Below are 20,498 nucleotides of genomic sequence, written 5' to 3'. Positions count from 1 at the left end.
GAGACGGAGTGAGCCATGGAGAGACGGAGCGAGAGACGGAGCGAGAGACGGAGCGAGAGACGGAGTGAGAGACGGAGCGAGAGACGGAGTGAGCCATGGAGAGACGGAGCGAGAGACGGAGCGAGAGACGGAGCGAGAGACGGAGTGAGCCATGGAGAGACGGAGCGAGAGACGGAGCGAGAGACGGAGTGGGTGACGGAGCGAGAGACGGAGCAAGAGACGGAGTGGGTGACGGAGCGAGAGACGGAGCGAGAGACGGAGCGAGAGACGGAGTGAGCCATGGAGAGACGGAGCGAGAGACGGAGCGAGAGACGGAGCGAGAGACGGAGCGAGAGACGGAGCGAGAGACGGAGTGGGTGACGGAGCGAGAGACGGAGCGAGAGACGGAGTGGGTGACGGAGTGAGAGACGGAGCGAGAGACAGAGTGAGCCATGGAGAGACGGAGCGAGAGACGGAGCGAGAGACGGAGCGAGAGACGGAGCGAGAGACGGAGCGAGAGACGGAGCGAGAGACGGAGCGAGAGACGGAGCGAGAGACGGAGCGAGAGACGGAGTGGGAGACGGAGTGAGAGACGGAGTGAGCCATGGAGAGACGGAGCGAGAGACGGAGCGAGAGACGGAGCGAGAGACGGAGTGAGAGACGGAGCGAGAGACGGAGTGAGCCATGGAGAGACGGAGCGAGAGACGGAGCGAGAGACGGAGCGAGAGACGGAGTGAGCCATGGAGAGACGGAGCGAGAGACGGAGTGAGAGACGGAGTGGGTGACGGAGCGAGAGACGGAGTGAGAGACGGAGTGGGTGACGGAGCGAGAGACGGAGCGAGAGACGGAGCGAGAGACGGAGTGAGCCATGGAGAGACGGAGCGAGAGACGGAGCGAGAGACGGAGCGAGAGACGGAGCGAGAGACGGAGTGGGTGACGGAGCGAGAGACGGAGCGAGAGACGGAGTGGGTGACGGAGTGAGAGACGGAGCGAGAGACAGAGTGAGCCATGGAGAGACGGAGCGAGAGACGGAGCGAGAGACGGAGCGAGAGACGGAGCGAGAGACGGAGCGAGAGACGGAGCGAGAGACGGAGTGAGCGACGGAGTGAGAGACGGAGTGAGAGACGGAGTGAGAGACGGAGTGAGCCACGGAGTGAGAGACGGAGTGAGCGACGGAGTGAGAGACGGAGTGAGCGACGGAGTGAGAGACGGAGTGAGAGATGGGCGGCGTGAGCGGTCACTGCTGGCGCCGTCGACGGCGAGCGACGGGGACGGCGAGCGACCGCGTGAGCTTCCCCCGGGACTACCAGTTCCCCTCCGGCCTCTCCCGCCGCCATCCCCCACGGTGGTGCTTACAGGCCGTATGCGGAGTTGAGGGCGAGGCTCGTGATCTGCTGGGGGGGCTCCCCGTCCACCCACTGCAGCTGCACCACCAGGTCAGCCTGGTACCCGGGGGCCTGGCGCAGGGGGCACGACTTCACCCTGCCGGGGGAGGGGGGGGGGGCGGGGGGTGACACGGGGGGGGGGGGGCACGTCGTTACAACTACGGTGTTAACGGTTTACGCTGTCATTGTGTAAATGTGTTATAACGGAGAGAGGGGCGGCGGAGGGGACGGGGAAGGAGGCAAGGAAAGGGGAATGAGAGGGAAAGGATGGAGGGGGGAGCGGAGGAAAGGGAGCACAAGGGAGAGGCAGGAGAAAGAGGGAGGAGGAGGAGGAACCCAAGAGAGACAAAGAGGGCGCGGCTCAAGAAGAGGGGCAGGAAGAGAGGAGGATGGGGAGGAGGGGAGGGAAGGAATGACCAGGCCAATGCGTGGGGGATGCCGACAGGGCGGCGATGACGATGACGGTGAGAGGGGAGGGGAAGAGAGGGGAGGGGAAGAGAGGGGAGGGGAAGAGAGAGAAGCAGTGAGCAGAAGAGATCTGCACAGAGGAGGAGAAGCGTCTGTTCTCAAAGGGGGCGGGGGGGGCGCGAGGCGAGAGGGGAGGGGTTCAGAGTTGGGGCGTGGCCACGCTGAAGCCACGTGGTCCACGTGGGGGAGGGGGGGGGTGTGCACCAGTTCAGACGGGGAGAAATTTTGAGAGAACCCAGAGAGAGCCTCGCTGAGTCCCAACACCCAGGGGGCGGATCGCTCCGTTGCTCCCTCGCAAGCGGCAACCGGCGGCAACGAGGGGGATGCCTTCATCCAGCGGCGATGGTCGCGTGGCGTGGACGGTGGGGGGGGGGGGGGTGGTGGGGGTGGGGGTTGGAGCGGACAGGGGGGGGGGGGGCAGGGTGGTGGGGGTCAGTACGGCGGCGGCGAGACTCACTTGAGGCCGTCGGGGGGGCAGGGCCCCCCACTGGGCACGATGGGGCGCATGGTGAGCGGCTGGGAGGGGGTCCCCGCGGGGCCCGGGGAGGGAAACGATGGGACCTGGTCCCCCTCGGGCGTCGCCTCTCCCTCCGCCTCGTACTGCAGCCGCACCTCCAGGGACTGCACGCACGCACACAAAGGTCCCCCACCCCCACGCCGTTCGCGAGGAGCACCTACGAAGGCTGGCACGGCGCACCAGGGCGGCGCGGGATGGCCAACGCCGCACCCGGCGATGTCTACACACCACGCTGGGTACTCAGTTGAGGCTCGCGAACGGTTCGGACAATCGTCGCCGGTGTCGGCTGCGAGCGGGAATCGAACTCGGGCCGCCGGGTTCATAGCGCGGCGCGCCGAACCGCGGGCACCACCGCTCCCCGCGCGCACGGACGTGCGGACACGCACGCCGGCGACCTCCCGATTCTCCCCCGCCCCCCCCCCCCCGCACTGACCGTGACCTCGCAGCCGGTGCTCTCGGTCTTGCTGAAGCGGTAAAGGATGGTGTGGGCGGCCACCCCGGCCACGGCCAGCACGCGGCTCTCGGGGCACAGCGACACCATCTGCACCGCATAGGGGTCCTCGTCCGCGTCGGGCGGCCGCGCCGCACCAGACGCCCCCGCCGCCGCCGCCCCCCTCGCCTTCTCGAACACCTTGGAGGTCTTGAGGCGGTAGAGCATCTGCAGGTTGACTGGGCGAGGGAGACGCGCGAGGGTGACTCGCAAGGGAGGGTGACGCGCAAAAGGTGAATCTAGGGTTCCGCCCTGAAGCGAGAGCGCGTGACCGGACGACCCTTGACCTCGCGCTGTGCACACCGACGGCGACCGCCGCCGGCTTCCGGGTGGAACCCAAGGTATGCTGCGTTGCCCGTCCATCGCAAAAAATTTGACGCCGTGATTGTCGGGCGATCCGGGAAGAATCCGAAAGCGGGAAGGCGAATCTGTCCGCGTCCAGGCGAGCCGTTGTTGCGAAACGAGTCGAGCGAAGTGGAGCGCGGGTCGTGCGGGATCGTGGCAGCCAATCGCGGCTCGCGAACTAACCGCCGTGCCAATCGACGCTGCGCGTGAGTCCGACACCGGCCAAGGCCACCACAAATCAGGCCGTGCAATCTAGATGGCGGCTGCCCGTCTCACAGTAGGTCAAGAGGTCATCGCGGGGGCGGGGGAGGTGGGGGGCGCATTGGGGGCATTGTAGGGGTTAAGGGGGGAGTGGGAAGAGGCGGTCACTGGAAGGATTCGGAGAGGGAGTGAGCGAGCGTGTGCAGTGCACTACTTACTGGCCGAGGCATCCCAGAACTTGAGCGATCCGTCAGCATGGCTGTTGTGACGATGGCGGCGGTGGTGGTGGTTGGAGGGGGAGTGGGAGGAAGAGAGAGAGAGGCATTTAACGTGGGCAGAACTCGAAGCACAGGTGTAGTAAATGTGGCCACGTGATGGTCCGTGTGGGCGAGGAGGGAACGCACCCCGTGATGATGATCTCCGGGTAACTCTGAGTGCCCAGACCCCAACTGCCTCCGCTGATCGGCCACTCCTGGGGACGAGCAGAGACACGCGCAGAGACACGCGGTTGGACGCACGCACACATGGATATATGCAGACGTGGAAGACACACGCACACACATGCACAGCCTCTGCAACGCTCTCTCTGTGCGCGGTGTGCGCTGTGACAATGCATGCATCTTACAGCACCAACCTCACTCGGTGGGCGAGTGTGAGCGTCTACTAGTGCACGTGAGCGAGTGTCTACTAGTGGACGTGAGCGAGTGTGAGCGTCTACTAGTGCACGTGAGTGAGTGTGAGCGTCTACTAGTGCACGTGAGTGAGTGTGAGCGTCTACTAGTGCACGTGAGCGAGTGTGAGCGTCTACTAGTGCACGTGAGCGAGTGTGAGTGTCTACTAGTGCACGTGAGGGAGTGTGAGCGTCTACTAGTGCACGTGAGTGAGTGTGAGCGTCTACTAGTGCACGTGAGCGAGTGTGAGTGTCTACTAGTGCACGTGAGCGAGTGTGAGTGTCTACTAGTGCACGTGAGCAAGTGTGAGTGTCTACTAGTGCACGTGAGCGAGTGTGAGTGTCTACTAGTGCACGTGAGCGAGTGTGAGTGTCTACTAGTGCACGTGAGCGAGTGTGAGCGTCTACTAGTGCACGTGAGCGAGTGTGAGCGTCTACTAGTGCACGTGAGTGAGTGTGAGTGTCTACTAGTGCACGTGAGTGAGTGTGAGCGTCTACTAGTGCACGTGAGCGAGTGTGAGCGTCTACTAGTGCACGTGAGTGAGTGTGAGCATCTACTAGTGCACGTGAGTGAGTGTGAGCGTCTACTAGTGCACGTGAACGAGTGTCTACTAGTGGACGTGAGCGAGTGTGAGTGTCTACTAGTGCACGTGAGCGAGTGTGAGCGTCTACTAGTGCACGTGAGCGAGTGTGAGCGTCTACTAGTGCACGTGAGCGAGTGTGAGTGTCTACTAGTGCACGTGAACGAGTGTCTACTAGTGCACGTGAGTGAGTGTGAGCGTCTACTAGTGCACGTGAGTGAGTGTGAGCGTCTACTAGTGCACGTGAACGAGTGTGAGCGTCTACTAGTGCACGTGAGTGAGTGTGAGCATCTACTAGTGCACGTGAACGAGTGTGAGCGTCTACTAGTGCACGTGAGTGAGTGTGAGTGTCTACTAGTGCACGTGAGTGAGTGTGAGCGTCTACTAGTGCACGTGAGCGAGTGTGAGTGTCTACTAGTGCACGTGAACGAGTGTCTACTAGTGCACGTGAGTGAGTGTGAGCGTCTACTAGTGCACGTGAGTGAGTGTGAGTGTCTACTAGTGCACGTGAACGAGTGTGAGCGTCTACTAGTGCACGTGAGTGAGTGTGAGCGTCTACTAGTGCACGTGAACGAGTGTGAGCGTCTACTAGTGCACGTGAGCGAGTGTGAGTGTCTACTAGTGCACGTGAGCGAGTGTGAGCGTCTACTAGTGCACGTGAGTGAGTGTGAGTGTCTACTAGAGCACGTGAGCGAGTGTGAGCGTCTACTAGTGGACGTGAGCGAGTGTGAGTGTCTACTAGTGCACGTGAGCGAGTGTGAGCGTCTACTAGTGCACGTGAGCGAGTGTGAGCGTCTACTAGTGCACGTGAGTGAGTGTGAGCGTCTACTAGTGCACGTGAGTGAGTGTGAGCGTCTACTAGTGCACGTGAGCGAGTGTGAGCGTCTACTAGTGCACGTGAGCGAGTGTGAGTGTCTACTGGTGCACGTGAGTGAGTGTGAGCGTCTACTAGTGGACGTGAGCGAGTGTGAGCGTCTACTAGTGGACGTGAGCGAGTGTGAGCGTCTACTAGTGCACGTGAGTGAGTGTGAGCGTCTACTAGTGCACGTGAGCGAGTGTGAGTGTCTACTAGTGCACGTGAGCGAGTGTGAGCGTCTACTAGTGCACGTGAGTGAGTGTGAGCGTCTACTAGTGCACGTGAGCGAGTGTGAGCGTCTACTAGTGGACGTGAGCGAGTGTGAGCGTCTACTAGTGGACGTGAGCGAGTGTGTGCGTCTACTAGTGCACGTGAGCGAGTGTGAGCGTCTACTAGTGCACGTGAGCGAGTGTGAGCGTCTACTAGTGCACGTGAGCGAGTGTGAGCGTCTACTAGTGGACGTGAGCGAGTGTGAGTGTCTACTAGTGCACGTGAGCGAGTGTGAGTGTCTACTAGTGCACGTGAGCGAGTGTGAGTGTCTACTAGTGCACGTGAGTGAGTGAGTGTCTACTAGTGCACGTGAGCGAGTGTGAGTGTCTACTAGTGCACGTGAGTGAGTGAGTGTCTACTAGTGCACGTGAGCGAGTGTGAGCGTCTACTAGTGCATGTGACCGAGTGTGAGTGTCTACTGGTGCACGTGAGCGAGTGTGAGTGTCTACTAGTGCACGTGACCGAGTGTGAGTGTTTACTGGTGCACGTGAGTGAGTGTGAGCGTCTACTAGTGCACGTGAGTGAGTGTGAGCGTCTACTAGTGCACGTGAGTGAGTGAGTGTCTACTAGTGCACGTGAACGAGTGTGAGCGTCTACTAGTGCACGTGAGTGAGTGAGTGTCTACTAGTGCACGTGAGCGAGTGTGAGTGTCTACTAGTGCACGTGAGCGAGTGTGAGCGTCTACTAGTGCACGTGAGTGAGTGTGAGCGTCTACTAGTGCACGTGAGTGAGTGAGTGTCTACTAGTGCACGTGAGTGAGTGTCTACTAGTGCACGTGAGCGAGTGTGAGTGTCTACTAGTGCACGTGAGCGAGTGTGAGTGTCTACTAGTGCACGTGAGCGAGTGTGAGCGTCTACTAGTGCACGTGAGCGAGTGTGAGCGTCTACTAGTGCACGTGAGTGAGTGTGAGAGTCTACTAGTGCACGTGACCGAGTGTGAGTGTCTACTAGTGCACGTGAGTGAGTGTGAGAGTCTACTAGTGCACGTGAGTGAGTGTGAGCGTCTACTGGTGCACGTGAGTGAGTGTGAGTGTCTACTAGTGGACATGAGCGAGTGTGAGAGTCTACTAGTGCACGTGAGCGAGTGTGAGCGTCTACTAGTGGACGTGAGCGAGTGTGAGCGTCTACTAGTGGACATGAGCGAGTGTGAGAGTCTACTAGTGCACGTGAGCGAGTGTGAGTGTCTACTAGTGCACGTGAGCGAGTGTGAGCGTCTACTAGTGCACGTGAGTGAGTGTGAGTGTCTACTAGTGGACATGAGCGAGTGTGAGAGTCTACTAGTGCACGTGAGCGAGTGTGAGTGTCTACTAGTGCACGTGAGTGAGTGTGAGTGTCTACTAGTGGACATGAGCGAGTGTGAGAGTCTACTAGTGCACGTGAGCGAGTGTGAGCGTCTACTAGTGCACGTGAGCGAGTGTGAGCGTCTACTAGTGCACGTGAGCGAGTCTGTGCCTGTGAGTGGCTTTGTGAGAGTGTCTGTGTCTAACTGAAAGCACCCGTGAGTGCCTGTATCTCCGTGTCTCCCCGTGTCTGTCCTCGTCGTCGCGAGTGCCCGGCTTATGCCCGGTGCGTGTGCCCGGTGCGTCTCCCCGGCAACCTTCTTGCTGTATCCGTGACGCTTCTGCCGCGCGCCCACGGAGAAGAGCGCCGGTACGATGTCCGTGGGGCAGTTGGCGATGAACTCGCAGCACGTGACCGGAGACTCGTGCACGTCCATCGCGTATGGGTTCTCAAACACGGGGTACCTGCCCACGCACATCCCCCCCCCCCCCGCCGGGGTAGCGTTAACAGACGCCGCATCATCGCCCTCTCTCACAGATGAAACGCACGCACGTGAGCAGATGCGCGCAGACACACGCACGCACAGACACGCGCCAAAGCTAGCGGGGTTTACAGCGCCGAGCGATAACCTCCACCCCACACCAACCCACAAAGCGCACACGCGCCCGCACATATAGAGGAAGTGGGGGGGTGACCCAGTGCCCCAGTGACTCACCCGGCCTGCGTGAGGTCGATGACAACGAGGTCCTTCTCGAGAAGAACGACCACGGCGTACGGGTCCTGGAGCTCTGCAAGCCGCGCGCAAAAAAAGACAAAAATCCCCCGGATAGCCTTTAACATACTGTAGGGGCAAGTGCTGTGAGCGAGAAGCATCTACGAAGGCCGGCACCAAGCTGCCGTTCACACACCGCACCAGGGTACTCATTTAAGGCCGAGTGGACCCAGAGGATGCCCACCAGGACCGGAAAGAACATTGTTCGAGGGCAGGATTCGAATTCGGGTCATCGGGTTTGTCGCGCAGCGCGCTAGCTGCTACACACTCACAGCCTAGCACGCGTTACACATCCCCTAATTTCTTAGTAATGCTGAGGTATGGACATTGGGTGTATAGTGCAGGGTGCTATCATGCACAGTGCCGTAATGCAGGCTGCCGAAACGCGACAACGCAGCGTGCCGTAACGTAGTGCAACACTATAACACAGCATGCCATAACGCAGGGTGCTGTAACACTATAATGCAGAATGCCGTGATGCAGGGTGCTATAATGCAGCATGCTGAAATGAAGGGTGCTGTTACGCTATAACGCAGCGTGCTGTAACGCAGGGTGCTGACCGCTGGGGTAGGGCGTCTCGCAGAGCGTCATGAAGTCCACGATCTGGAAGTCCATCTCCAGCACGGACACAGACTTGCCGTGCATGACCGTCACGCTGGGCCTGCGGCCGGCCTTGTCGTACGACAGGCCCCCCGAGAACACCACGTACGCCTCGCTATGGCCCGGGGGGGGGGGGGGGGGGCACAGACATCATCGTGACCAACATCGCTATCGTCATCATCATGATCAGAAGGATTACCAATAATTACAATGAATATCATCATCATCATCATAACCATCTCTCATCATAATCAACACCACCATAATCAGTAGCATCACCACCAGCATAATCAGTAGCTTCACCATTACTTATCATCATCAGTGTGGCCGGGCAGCCGAGAGGTCACAACACGACAGTGCAGATACCGAGCGAATCCAGAAGGGTGCGGACAAGGTGAGAGAGAGAGAGATGGAGAGAGAGAGAGAGAGGGAGAGACGGAGTGGGGCCTGCAGGCCATCCGCCGTCGTCCGTGCGTTACGACGCGGCCACACGTCCCGAGTTTAGCACGGCAGCCGAAGGTCGAGGCTGAGCGCCGCTCTCTCCGCTCGCCGCATTTATTGGCGGTGACCTCGCGACCCGGCCGGCTCCTCGCGACATTACACCTCGCCGCTCGTCGTCGCCGGCACTCCCATTCGCTCGCACGATGACGACGACGACGACGAGGACGACGACGTTGGTAATAATAATAACAACAACAACAACGTCACGGTGACAATCACAATCGCAGTACAATTATTTCGCGAGTTGACTCGGGTGGGGTAGGGGGGGGTGGAGGAGGAGGGGAGGGAGGGAGCGCTCACAATCTTCTCATCGGAGAAGGGGGAACCTTTCAGAAAAGACCAAGGCCAGAAGGGACATGGACTCATAAAAGTTAAATTAATTATGAATGAGCTCTTTCTCTCTCTCCCCCTGCAACACCGGTGCGGCAGCAGAGCCGCGGGGTAGACTCCACCCCGTCCACCTGTCCCGGCCTCCACCGCCTCCACCCTGGCTCCCCCCCACTCAAGCGTCACTCAAGGTCACCCCTTCGCGAGCGTGGCTCCACCCCTTTCTCCACGCGGCTCCACCTCGACCACCATCCCGAACCTGGCTCCACCACGGAACTCCGCCTCCAGCTGACTATTTTGACATTTTCATTTTATTTTACCAAACGCGAGGCACCGCTGAGCGACATAGCTCGCTAACGGAAGCGACGTGGCCACAAATGACAACAAAGTGGCTTATCGCGTGGACATCTATAGCTGCAGCCAAAGACTCGAAACGCGATATTCAGAAACGTGGAGGAACGAACCGGAGGACCCGGAGAAAAGTCCCCGCGACCAAATATGCAGGTGTCAGGGTCGGGGTCGAACCCACCACCTCAAGTATACCAGGCAAGGTAGTTAACATCTCGCCACCGCGACTCCACCCATGGCCTCCACTCTCAACTCCACTTCAGCCTTCACTGTGGCTCCACCAAATCCTCTATCCTAGCCCCGACCATGGCTCCACCCTCGTCTTCACTACGAGTGAGCGGGTGAGCGAGTGGGTATGTCAATTTCTTTCGCACCGTACGTAGCCAATCGTGCTAATCGCAGGCGCGAGAAATGTGAATGGGTGAGCAGGTGAGTGAGTGGGGGAGTGTGTGGACGGGTGAGTGAGTGTGTTACCCAAGGAGGGGCCAAATGGGTGGGAGAGCAGGCAAGTGAGTTGGTGAGCGAGCGAGCGAGTGAGTGAGTAAGCAAGCGAGAGGCAGAGGAAAGTGAGTGAACGTGGGAGTCTCTCGGTCCTCTGGCCCATGCGGGAGCTGCAATGGCCACCACTAGGCTGTCTCCCGGAAACGGTCGCCTTGGCAACGGCCACCACGAGCCCGAATCGCCATGGCAACGCATGGCGCTCCCCCCGCCCCCCGCCCCTTTCTTGCCAGGATAAGTGCTGCTCATAACCCAGCGAGCGAGCGAGTTACGCAACCCAAAATACGCCACACCGCCGTCCGTGATGCTTTCTGTGACACGAGGAGGTGATGGGGGGAGCGGGGGAGGGGGAGGTGCAGGGGTCAGAAATAATTTAATTAAAACTAGACGAGACTAATGAGACGAGATGCTTCCCTTCTACGCCAATTAACGAGAGGAGTCGCCACACTGGGACATTTGGCCAACGATATACCCTCCTCCTCATCCCCCTCCTCCTCCTCATCCTCATCCTCCCCCTCCTCCTCATCCTCATCCCCATCCTCCTCCTCCCCATCCTCCTCCTCCCCATCATCCTCCCCATCATCCTCCTCCTCCTCCCCATCCTCCTCCTCCTCCCCATCATCCTCCTCATCATCCTCCTCCTCCTCCCCATCCTCCTCCTCCCCATCATCCTCCTCATCATCCTCCTCTTCATCCTCCTCTTCATCCTCCCCCTCCTCGTTCTGCTCCTTATCCTCCTCTGCATCATCCTCCTCCAAGGGGAGGGCTGTGTCAGTTGAGGCCATCAACTCACTGCACTTGAGCCTATGATGGGTCTCTGTGTGCGATACTATGGGTGTCTATGTGAGTCTATGATGGATCTCTATGTTTGTATATGGTTCTCTATGCGAGTCTCTGGGTCTCTGTGCGAGTCTATAGGTCTCTATGTTTGTCTATGGGTCTCTATGTGAGTCTATGGGTCTCTATGTGAGTCTATGGGTGTCTATGTGAGTCTATGATGGGTCTCTATGTTTGTCTATGGGTCTCTATGAGAGTCTGTGGGTCTCTGTGTGAGTCTATAGGTCTCTATGTGAGTCTATGGGTCTCTATGTTTGTCAATGGGTCTCTATGTGAGTCTATGATGGGTCTATGTGTGATATTATGGGTGTCTATGTGAGTCTATGATGGGTCTCTATCTTTGTCTATGGGTCTCTATGCAAGCCTCTGGGGTTCTGTGTGAGTCTCTGGGTCTCTATGTTTGTCTATGGGTCTCTATGTGAGGATTCTCTGGCGGCCGTTTACTCTCTGGCGGCCATGACGCACGTTCGACCCATGGTGACCTTGACCATGACCATGACCTTGACCGTGACCTTTCCCCCGGAGCTCCCCTAACCCACCAAGTGGCCACTCACCCCATCTTGCTGGTCTTGTACTCCACCTTGAGGATTGGCTTGCAGGGATCCGGCTTCTTCCCGTCCTTCTGGGGCTTGGCTACAACTCGTACACACACACACACACAACCAAGGCTGCGGCATGGATACTGTGCAGGTGAAATTATCGAACGCGAGTAGGGATTGCCGCCGCTACGCTGCTGCCGCGACAAGACGCACAGATACACGGCGTGAGCGACGCGTCCCTTTAAATCACAAGGAACATTGTGTGCACCCTTGTGTATGCGGGTGAGCGCGTGTGTGTGCGCGCGTGTGTGCGTGTGTGCGCATGTGTGCGTGTGTGTGCGTGCGCGAATTGTAGCGGTTAGCGCCCTGCGCTACGAACCCGGCGAACCCCGAGATCATCAATGCCCGCTCACAGCTTCGGTGACGATTGTCTGAACCAGTCCTGGACCTCCCGTAGGTCGACTCAGCTTTAAATGAGTACCTGATGCAGCATGTATGAACATCAGCGCATAGGAAGACAAGGGCAGCTGGGCGTGGTGCTGGCCACCTACCCCCTCTCGTGCGCCGTGCCGGCCTTCATAGGTGCTGTTACTCGCTAACAGCACTTGCCCCCTATAGGCTGCTAATGCTATACGGAGGACCTTTGTCTGTGCTTGTACATGTGTGTAGACCACGTGGCTATGGCAGGGGGGGAGGGAGGAGTTGCTCTGCTATGTCCAGGTTATTGAAAATAACGGAGGAGGAAATTGCCCCCCTGGCCCCCCCCCCGCCCCCACGGCTCTGGGTCACTGAGGTCACAGAGCAGGAGGGGGCGATGGTTTTTAATTTGCAGTCAACACCGGACGGCGCGAGCATGTGACACCGCTCCCCACTCACACGCCGACTCACTCACCCCCACTCTAGATTTGAAGCTTTCGTGACTGCAAGGATTCATACTCTTAGTTCTTTAGGTAAAGTCACGTAGGTAAAAAATGAAATTTTAATTAATAAAAATAAAACAATAAAAATCAACTTGATGCAGCAAATCTGGCTGTGACGGTCCCACCTGATGACGGAGACTTGTGTTGCCTCCGAAACGTCGTGATTTTTATTGTTTTATTTTTATTAATTTTAATTTCATTTTTTACCTACGTGACTTTACCGAAAGAACTAAGAGTATATCACCCCCACTCACCCGCTCGCTCACTAACTCAGCCACCCACTCACCCAACGAATTGCTCAATCACCCACCCACCCATCCACTCAGTGCGGTGCGACGTTGGCGGTGTGTCGGTGCTCACCGTGGGGCAGCAGCACCTGCAGCGGTTTGGCGGGGCTGCGCACAGCCCACGTGGTGAGGCTGCCATCCGAGTGGCTGCAGATGAACTGCTTCCCCTCGTGGTGCCACGCCACCGAGTGGATCGCCTGGGGCAGCGCGGCAGGGAAGGGCAGCAGTGGAGAGGGCAGGGTGGCAGTGGGGAGGGAAGGGCAGCAGTGGGCAACACAGGGCAGGGTTAGGAAGGGCAGGTTCGTGTGTATGTATAAGTATGTACGTTGAACTTCTTTCGCACCGTACGTAGCCGACCGTGCTCATCGGAGGTGCGGGGGAAGGACAACAAACCAGAGGTCGCAACCGGGTACCCGATACCCGTACCCTACCCGATACCCGGCTACCCGTACCCGGCCGGGTACGGGTACCCATTTGAGACCCTGATGCGGCCAGGTACGGGTAAGGGTAAGGAATCAAAACCCGTTTGTGACCTCTGCAACAAACTAAACACACAAGGTGAGGGCAGCCCAGGGCAGTGGTCGTCTCTATCGTGGCGACGGTTTGGATGAAACCTCAGGCCGCGTTGTCTGGCACTGGGCCCTACCACCGTCTCTTCCGGAGCGCCGGGACTCGGGCAGCCGCGGGGTTCCGGCCTGGAGCACTCACCAGGGCCGCACCGGTGAACCGGTTCCTAGGCCGCCACTCACCTGCCGGCGTACAAGCAAGGCTGACACTGCTGACGGCGTTGCGTTGAATTAAACCGATGCTGATGACAAGCCGAGCTCCCAGAAGGCCGTGCAGCTGATGGGATGTGTAAATTAATACTTTAGACAAATACGCACAGGAGGTGTCTGTTCCTCCTCTGCCCCCCCGGGGCGCATCGCTCACCTCGTCGTAGTAATATCTGTACTCGACCTTCTTGGACTTGAGATCCCAGCTGACGATGGTGCCATTCTCGTAGCCAATCAGGAGCTGCGGCAAGAGAGCGAGGAAGAAAGGGCGAGTGGGCGAGCGAACGAGAGAGAGAGAGAGAGAGGGGGAGCGTGGGAGAGAGCGAAAGAGCGAGTGTGGGGCGAGCGAACAAGAGCGAGGGAGAGTGCGGGAGAGAGAGCGAGCGAGAGAGCGAGCGAGAGAGCGAGGGAGAGAGAGAGAGGGAGAGAGAGCGAGGGAGAGAGAGCGAGGGAGAGAGAGCGAGGGAGAGAGAGCGAGGGAGAGAGAGCGAGGGAGAGAGAGCGAGGGAGAGAGAGCGAGGGAGAGAGAGCGAGGGAGAGAGCGAGGGAGAGAGAGCGAGGGAGAGAGAGCGAGGGAGAGAGAGCGAGGGAGAGAGAGAGCAATGGGAGAGAGAGAGCGAGGGAGAGAGAGAGCGAGGGAGAGAGAGAGCGAGGGAGAGAGAGAGCGAGGGAGAGAGAGAGCGAGGGAGAGAGAGAGCGAGGGAGAGAGAGAGCGAGGGAGAGAGAGAGCGAGGGAGAGAGAGAGCGAGGGAGAGAGAGCGAGGGAGAGAGAGCGAGGGAGAGAGAGAGAGCGAGGGAGAGAGAGCGAGCGAGGGAGAGAGAGAGCGAGGGAGAGAGAGCGAGGGAGAGAGCGAGGGAGAGAGCGAGGGAGAGAGCGAGGGAGAGAGCGAGGGAGAGAGCGAGGGAGAGAGCGAGGGAGAGAGCGAGGGAGAGAGCGAGGGAGAGAGCGAGGGAGAGAGCGAGGGAGAGAGCGAGGGAGAGAGCGCGAGGGAGAGAGCGAGGGAGAGAGAGCGAGGGAGAGAGAGCGAGGGAGAGAGAGCGAGGGAGAGAGAGCGAGGGAGAGAGAGCGAGGGAGAGAGAGCGAGGGAGAGAGAGCGAGGGAGAGAGCGAGGGAGAGAGAGCGAGGGAGAGAGAGCGAGGGAGAGAGAGCGAGGGAGAGAGAGCGAGGGAGAGAGCGAGGGAGAGAGCGAGCGAGAGAGCGAGGGAGAGAGCGAGGGAGAGAGCGAGGGAGAGAGCGAGGGAGAGAGCGAGGGAGAGAGCGGGAGAGAGAGCGAGGGAGAGAGCGAGGGAGAGAGCGGGAGAGAGAGCGAGGGAGAGAGCGAGCGAGAGAGCGAGGGAGAGAGCGAGGGAGAGAGCGAGGGAGAGAGCGAGCGAGAGAGCGAGCGAGGGAGAGAGCGAGGGAGAGAGCGGGAGAGAGAGCGAGGGAGAGAGCGAGGGAGAGAGCGAGGGAGAGAGCGAGGGAGAGAGCGAGGGAGAGAGAGCGAGGGAGAGAGCGAGGGAGAGAGCGAGGGAGAGAGCGAGCGAGAGAGCGAGGGAGAGAGCGAGGGAGAGAGCGAGGGAGAGAGCGAGGGAGAGAGCGAGGGAGAGAGCGAGGGAGAGAGCGGGAGAGAGAGCGAGGGAGAGAGCGAGGGAGAGAGCGGGAGAGAGAGCGAGGGAGAGAGCGAGCGAGAGAGCGAGGGAGAGAGCGAGGGAGAGAGCGAGGGAGAGAGCGAGGGAGAGAGCGAGCGAGAGAGCGAGCGAGGGAGAGAGCGAGGGAGAGAGCGGGAGAGAGAGCGAGGGAGAGAGCGAGGGAGAGAGCGAGGGAGAGAGCGAGGGAGAGAGCGAGGGAGAGAGCGAGCGAGAGAGCGAGGGAGAGAGCGAGCGAGAGAGCGAGGGAGAGAGCGAGCGAGAGAGCGAGGGAGAGAGCGAGAGAGAAAGCGAGCGATGCGACTATGCTCACGCGCACACGCACACACATGCACACGTGTGTGTGTGTGCGTGTGTGCATGTGCGCGGCGACCTCCGTGTGTCACTCATCGCTCGCTCGCTCCTCGTTTCGTTCGCTCCGTCTCTGGTGGACGTGCGGTGCCGACAGGTGCAAATGGGACGCGCGAGTGGGCGTTAGCACCTGGCGGCTGAGATGCCCACGCACGCACACAGACAAAGATGCCCTGTATAGCCTTAGCAGACTGTAGGGGCAAGTGCTGTTAGCGAGCACCTATGAAGGCCGGCACGGCACACGAGGGGGTGGGTGGCCCAGCACCACGCCCGGCCGCCTTTGTCTCCCCAGTGGCCTTGTATACACATCGCACCAGGTACTCATTTGAGGATTAGTCGACCTAAGGGATGCCCAGGACCGGTTCAGATAATCGTCACTGGTGGTGGCCGTGAGCGGGAATCGAACTCGGGTCTCGATGTTCGTAGCGCGGCGTGCCGACCGTTGCACTACCGCTCCCCACAGGCACACAAGCAACAGACGCACCAGCACAAATACACCGACAACACACACGCACAGATGCAACGCCCCGCTGTTCCAACAGAAAGAGTGTAAATGGAGCACTGTCATTGGTGGAGTCACACCTCACTCCCTAAACGCTCGCTCGCCACTCACTTTGCCGTCGTCACGAGGGTTGTCGCTGATGTGGACGACGGGGCCGGGGTGAGACTTGGTGGATCTGGCGCAGGGCAGCAAGGGGGGAATCGGAGAGGGGGTGAGGATCGTGCGAGAGTGCGACACCCGCTCACACGCGCACCCGCTCGCTCGCACACTCACACGCGCACCCGCTCGCTCGCACACTCACACGCGCACCCGCTCGCTCGCACACTCACACGCGCACCCGCTCGCTCGCACACTCACACGCGCACCCGCTCGCTCGCACACTCACACGCGCACCCGCTCGCTCGCACACTCACACGCGCACCCGCTCGCTCGCACACTCACACGCGCACCCGCTCGCTCGCACACTCACACGCGCACCCGCTCGCTCGCACACTCACACGCGCACCCGCTCGCTCGCACACTCACACGCGCACCCGCTCGCTCGCACACTCACACTCGCACCCGCTCGCTCGCACACTCACACTCGCACCCGCTCGCTCGCACACTCACACTCGCACCCGCTGGCTCGCACACTCACACTCGCTGGCTCGCACACTCACACACGCACCCGCTCGCTCGCACACTCACACACGCACCCGCTCGCTCGCCCACTCACACACGCACCCGCTCGCTCGCCCACTCACACACGCACCCGCTCGCTCGCCCACTCACACACGCACCCGCTCGCTCGCCCACTCACACACGCACCCGCTCGCTCGCCCACTCACACACGCACCCGCTCGCTCGCCCACTCACACACGCACCCGCTCGCTCGCCCACTCACACACGCACCCGCTCGCTCGCCCACTCACACACGCACCCGCTCGCTCGCCCACTCACACACGCACCCGCTCGCTCGCCCACTCACACACGCACCCGCTCGCTCGCCCACTCACACGCGCACCCGCTCGCTCGCCCACTCACACGCGCACCCGCTCGCTCGCACACTCACACGCGCACCCGCTCGCTCGCACACTCACACGCGCACCCGCTCGCTCGCCCACTCACACGCGCACCCGCTCGCTCGCCCACTCACACGCGCACCCGCTCGCTCGCACACTCACACGCGCACCCGCTCGCTCGCCCACTCACACGCGCACCCGCTCGCTCGCACACTCACACGCGCACCCGCTCGCTCGCACACTCACACGCGCACCCGCTCGCTCGCACACTCACACGCGCACCCGCTCGCTCGCACACTCACACGCGCACCCGCTCGCTCGCACACTCACACTCGCACCCGCTCACTCGCACACTCACACGCGCACCCGCTCGCTCGCACACTCACACGCGCACCCGCTCGCTCGCACACTCACACGCGCACCCGCTCGCTCGCACACTCACACGCGCACCCGCTCGCTCGCACACTCACACGCGCACCCGCTCGCTCGCACACCCGCTCGCTCGCACACTCACACGCGCACCCGCTCGCTCGCCCACTCACACGCGCACCCGCTCGCTCGCCCACTCACACGCGCACCCGCTCGCTCGCCCACTCACACGCGCACCCGCTCGCTCGCCCACTCACACGCGCACCCGCTCGCTCGCCCACTCACACGCGCACCCGCTCGCTCGCCCACTCACACGCGCACCCGCTCGCTCGCCCACTCACACACGCACCCGCTCGCTCGCCCACTCACACACGCACCCGCTCGCTCGCCCACTCACACACGCACCCGCTCGCTCGCCCACTCACACACGCACCCGCTCGCTCGCACACTCACACACGCACCCGCTCGCTCGCCCACTCACACACGCACCCGCTCGCTCGCCCACTCACACACGCACCCGCTCGCTCGCCCACTCACACACGCACCCGCTCGCTCGCCCACTCACACACGCACCCGCTCGCTCGCCCACTCACACACGCACCCGCTCGCTCGCCCACTCACACACGCACCCGCTCGCTCGCACACTCACACACGCACCCGCTCGCTCGCCCACTCACACACGCACCCGCTCGCTCGCACACTCACACACGCACCCGCTCGCTCGCCCACAGGCACACCAACCCGCTCATGCAAACGCTCACTCAACCACTGGCTCACGCGCGCGCATGTCACCGCGTGTACTCACAGCTCGATGGCTTCGTTCCACATGATCACGCACACGCACGCGCACACACACGCGCACACACACGCGCACACAAACACGCGCGCACAAACACGCGCGCACACACACGCGCACACACAAACACGCACACACAAACACGTGCGCACACACACACGCGTTACCACGTGGACTCACAGCTCGATGGCTTTGTTCCACATGATCACGCACACGCACGCGCACACACGCGCACACACAAACACGCGCGCACACACACACACACGCGTCACCGCGTGGACTCACAGCTCGATGGCTTTGTTCCACATGATCACATAACCCGAGAGCACGAAGGACTCGACGTTCACGATGTGGATGTTCCCGCGCTCCGTGCCGATGTAGAGCCACTTGCTTTGGAACGGGAGGTGGCAGCAGGTGATCCTGTAACCGTGGCGCCACGCGTCAGGGTCAAAGTGACGATCGGGGTAACGCGTCGGGGGTCAGAGTTCAGGTGTCAAAGTGAAGAAGCGGGTTACGCGTCAGGGTTCAGGAGTCAAAGTGACGACAGGGGTTACGCATCAGGGGTCAGGGGTCAAAGTGACGATAGGGGCTACGTGTCAGGGTTCAGGGGTCAAAGTGATGATATGGGTTACACGTCAGGGTTCAGGGGTCAAAGTGGCGATAGGGGTTACACGTCAGGGTTCAAGGTCAGGTGTCAAAGTGACGGCTGACGGAAGTGCCAAGGTTCGGTGCGAGAGTTGAGAGCATTTCGGGTTGCTGGGGGTTCAGTATCAGAGGAAGGGGCTAAGGTGATGTTTCGCGTCCCAGGCAAGAATTAGCGATACAGCTTGGGGTTAGAGGTATGGCTGATGTGAGGGCTAGAGCTAGGCCGCAGGCGAGTGTAATGGATGGGGATAGGCTCGGGCTAGGCGAGGGCTCGTGTAAAGGCATGTGGTTGGAGTCAGTGTAAGGAGCTTCAGGCGAGAGTTAGGGTTAATTGCACAGGTTCAAGCTGAAGGTTCAAGCTCGGGTTTTGGTTTGGGGTTGGGGTTACTGCTCAGAGCGTGGTCATGCTAGGGTTAGGCGAGACACAGGGCAAAGGGTGAACACTTGCTCTGAAGTTGGAGTCAGGGTTTAGGCCTAAGGCTTGGGGAGGGTCTCAATCCAGCAGTGGATAGATGACTGGTGATGATGGCGTAGTGAATAAGAGTCCTTGCCTCTCTCTCAATTTTTTAAAGTGTATGCTAATTGTATGCTAATTATACGCTACTTTTATGCTAATGTTACATATCGCCAATCGCGGAATTAAAGCGACTGCACGAGCGACAAAACAACACCAAGGAGACGGCGGGAGACAGAATGGGACTCGAAATCCACGATCCCGGAATCCGGGCGATGCAGCGCACGGAGGGGGGGGGGTGCATTTATTTCATTATTTCCTGGTTTACGCTCGTTTTTTTATATTTCTTTTGTGAATCAACAGCTGACGCTGCCATCTGGCCCTCGGCGAGGCCCCAGCGGCGCTGAGCGATCAGAGATATTATTATTATTATTGCTGCTGCGGTTACGTAATCACAGTAACTTCAACGCGATCACCATCGCCATGACGACGGTGATGGCGATGATTACGGTGGTGGTGGCGGTGATTAGAGGGGCTTAAACATCATCTCGCTTGAGTGTAGTTGCCGGGTCCCTGGTGTGGACCGGAGTTTGGTGGCACGTGACTGGGTCGTAGTAGCCAGAGCGCGTAGCGAGAGGTGTAGAGTGGAGGTGGTGTGCCGGGTGGTTAACTCGTGCGGTTTGGGCTAGCGGTAAGGTTGGTTGGTTAGTGTGGTTAGGTACTCTTAGGTTTTTTCGGTAAAGTCACGTAGGTAAAAATAAATAATAAAAGTAAATAATAAAAATAATAGAAATAATAGAAATAAAAGTATTTTTTATTTTATTTCTATTATTATTTATATTATTTTGGTTAGGGGTTGGTTGGTTAATGTGGTTTGGGGTTAGGGCTTGTTTGGCTAGTGTGGTTAGGGGTTAGGGTTTGTTTGGCTAGTGTGGTTAGGGGTTAGGGTTTGTTTACCTAGTGTGGTTAGGGGTTATGGTTTGTTTGGCTAGTGTGGTTAGGGGTTATGGTTTGTTTGGCTAGTGTGGTTAGGGGTTAGGGTTTGTTTACCTAGTGTGGTTAGGGGTTATGGCTTGTTTACCTAGTGTGGTTAGGGGTTAGGGTTTGTTTGGCTAGTGTGGTTAGGGGTTATGGTTTGTTTACCTAGTGTGGTTAGGGGTTATGGTTTGTTTACCTAGTGTGGTTAGGGGTTATGGTTTGTTTGGCTAGTGTGGTTAGGGGTTATGGCTTGTTTACCTAGTGTGGTTAGGGGTTAGGGTTTGTTTGGCTAGTGTGGTTAGGGGTTATGGTTTGTTTACCTAGTGTGGTTA

General features: G+C 59.6%; 1 protein-coding gene across 1 annotated transcript in view; it reads right to left on the bottom strand.

Moving 5' to 3' along the window:
• LOC144948547 (syntaxin-binding protein 5-like) overlaps window positions 1–20,498 on the bottom strand; it is a 95,665-nt gene that overhangs the window by 25,200 nt on the left and 49,967 nt on the right. The window contains exons 12-24 of the mRNA XM_078878116.1: window positions 18,375–18,509; window positions 16,035–16,098; window positions 13,602–13,685; window positions 12,745–12,868; window positions 11,480–11,558; window positions 8,375–8,529; window positions 7,758–7,830; window positions 7,359–7,506; window positions 3,790–3,857; window positions 3,604–3,644; window positions 2,783–3,018; window positions 2,290–2,453; window positions 1,336–1,461 (exon numbers count right to left, since the gene is read on the bottom strand). Of these exons, the coding sequence (XP_078734242.1) occupies window positions 1,336–1,461; window positions 2,290–2,453; window positions 2,783–3,018; window positions 3,604–3,644; window positions 3,790–3,857; window positions 7,359–7,506; window positions 7,758–7,830; window positions 8,375–8,529; window positions 11,480–11,558; window positions 12,745–12,868; window positions 13,602–13,685; window positions 16,035–16,098; window positions 18,375–18,509 (1,497 nt within the window). The remainder of the gene's footprint in view (window positions 1–1,335; window positions 1,462–2,289; window positions 2,454–2,782; window positions 3,019–3,603; window positions 3,645–3,789; window positions 3,858–7,358; window positions 7,507–7,757; window positions 7,831–8,374; window positions 8,530–11,479; window positions 11,559–12,744; window positions 12,869–13,601; window positions 13,686–16,034; window positions 16,099–18,374; window positions 18,510–20,498) is intronic.

This window comes from Lampetra fluviatilis, chromosome 50 (assembly GCF_964198595.1).
Source record: "Lampetra fluviatilis chromosome 50, kcLamFluv1.1, whole genome shotgun sequence".
NCBI classification, from domain to species: domain Eukaryota; kingdom Metazoa; phylum Chordata; class Hyperoartia; order Petromyzontiformes; family Petromyzontidae; genus Lampetra; species Lampetra fluviatilis.
Note: the sequence above shows the minus strand (reverse complement) of the source record. Positions and strands in the feature narration are given on the sequence as shown.